Source organism: Meleagris gallopavo, chromosome 2 (assembly GCF_000146605.3).
Source record: "Meleagris gallopavo isolate NT-WF06-2002-E0010 breed Aviagen turkey brand Nicholas breeding stock chromosome 2, Turkey_5.1, whole genome shotgun sequence".
Classification (NCBI taxonomy): Eukaryota; Metazoa; Chordata; class Aves; order Galliformes; family Phasianidae; genus Meleagris; species Meleagris gallopavo.
In genome coordinates, this window is record NC_015012.2 from 100,849,193 (window position 1) to 100,849,933 (window position 741).

Here is a 741-nt window from a genome sequence, read left to right on the forward strand (position 1 = left end):
TCTGTGTTCTTTTTGTATTTTTTTTCTTGTTCTTTTTGCATTTCTTTTCTTTTCTCCCTCCCAGACGCCTCCCCATCCGCCCCCGAGCAGCGCTACCTCTTCGACATCTCCAGCCTGCCCGAGGCAGAGGAAGTGACGGGCGCGGAGCTGCGGGTCCTACGCTCCCTCCCTGCAAACCGCAGCCTGGCCCTGTCCCCCGAAGGCACCTTTCACCACCTGCTCCTCTCCACCTGCTCCGGCCGGGCCGGCGAGGAGCCCAGACTGCTGGACTCCAGAGCGGCCGATGTTCTGGATGCAGGCTCCAGATGGGAGGTGTTTGACGTTTGGGAAGCGCTTCGAGACCGCAGGGAGAGGCCCCCAAAGGGCAAACTGCTGTGCTTCGTGCTGAGGGTGGTGTCGGATCGCTCGGGCCGTCTCCTGCCCCCTCGGCAGCTGGGATTCGGCAAACCCCACCCGCAGCCCCTCGAGCGAGCGCTGCTTGTGGCCTTCTCCCACACCCAGAGGAAGGAGAACCTCTTCAAGGAGATCCGGGAGAGGATGAAGGTGCTGGGCGGCCCTCCCTTGCTAGAACCCCCTGATCCCGGCCGGGAGGCGTACCCCAAGCGGAGGAAGAGGAGGACCGCCATCGCTGCCCGCTCCGGGGGCAAAGGCCACGGGAAGAAGGCGAAGACGCGTTGCAGCAGGAAACCCCTACACGTCAACTTCAAGGAGCTGGGCTGGGACGACTGGATCATCGCCCCG

At 63.6% G+C, this 741-nt stretch overlaps 1 protein-coding gene across 1 annotated transcript in view; it reads left to right on the forward strand.

Annotated features, from left to right (window-relative positions):
• Window positions 1–12: 12 nt before the first annotated feature.
• GDF7 (growth differentiation factor 7) overlaps window positions 13–741 on the forward strand; it is a gene marked incomplete at its 5' end in the record, with an annotated part of 3,113 nt that continues 2,384 nt past the window's right edge. The window contains one exon of the mRNA XM_010708121.2: window positions 13–735. Coding sequence (XP_010706423.2) covers window positions 13–735 — 723 coding nt within the window. The remainder of the gene's footprint in view (window positions 736–741) is intronic.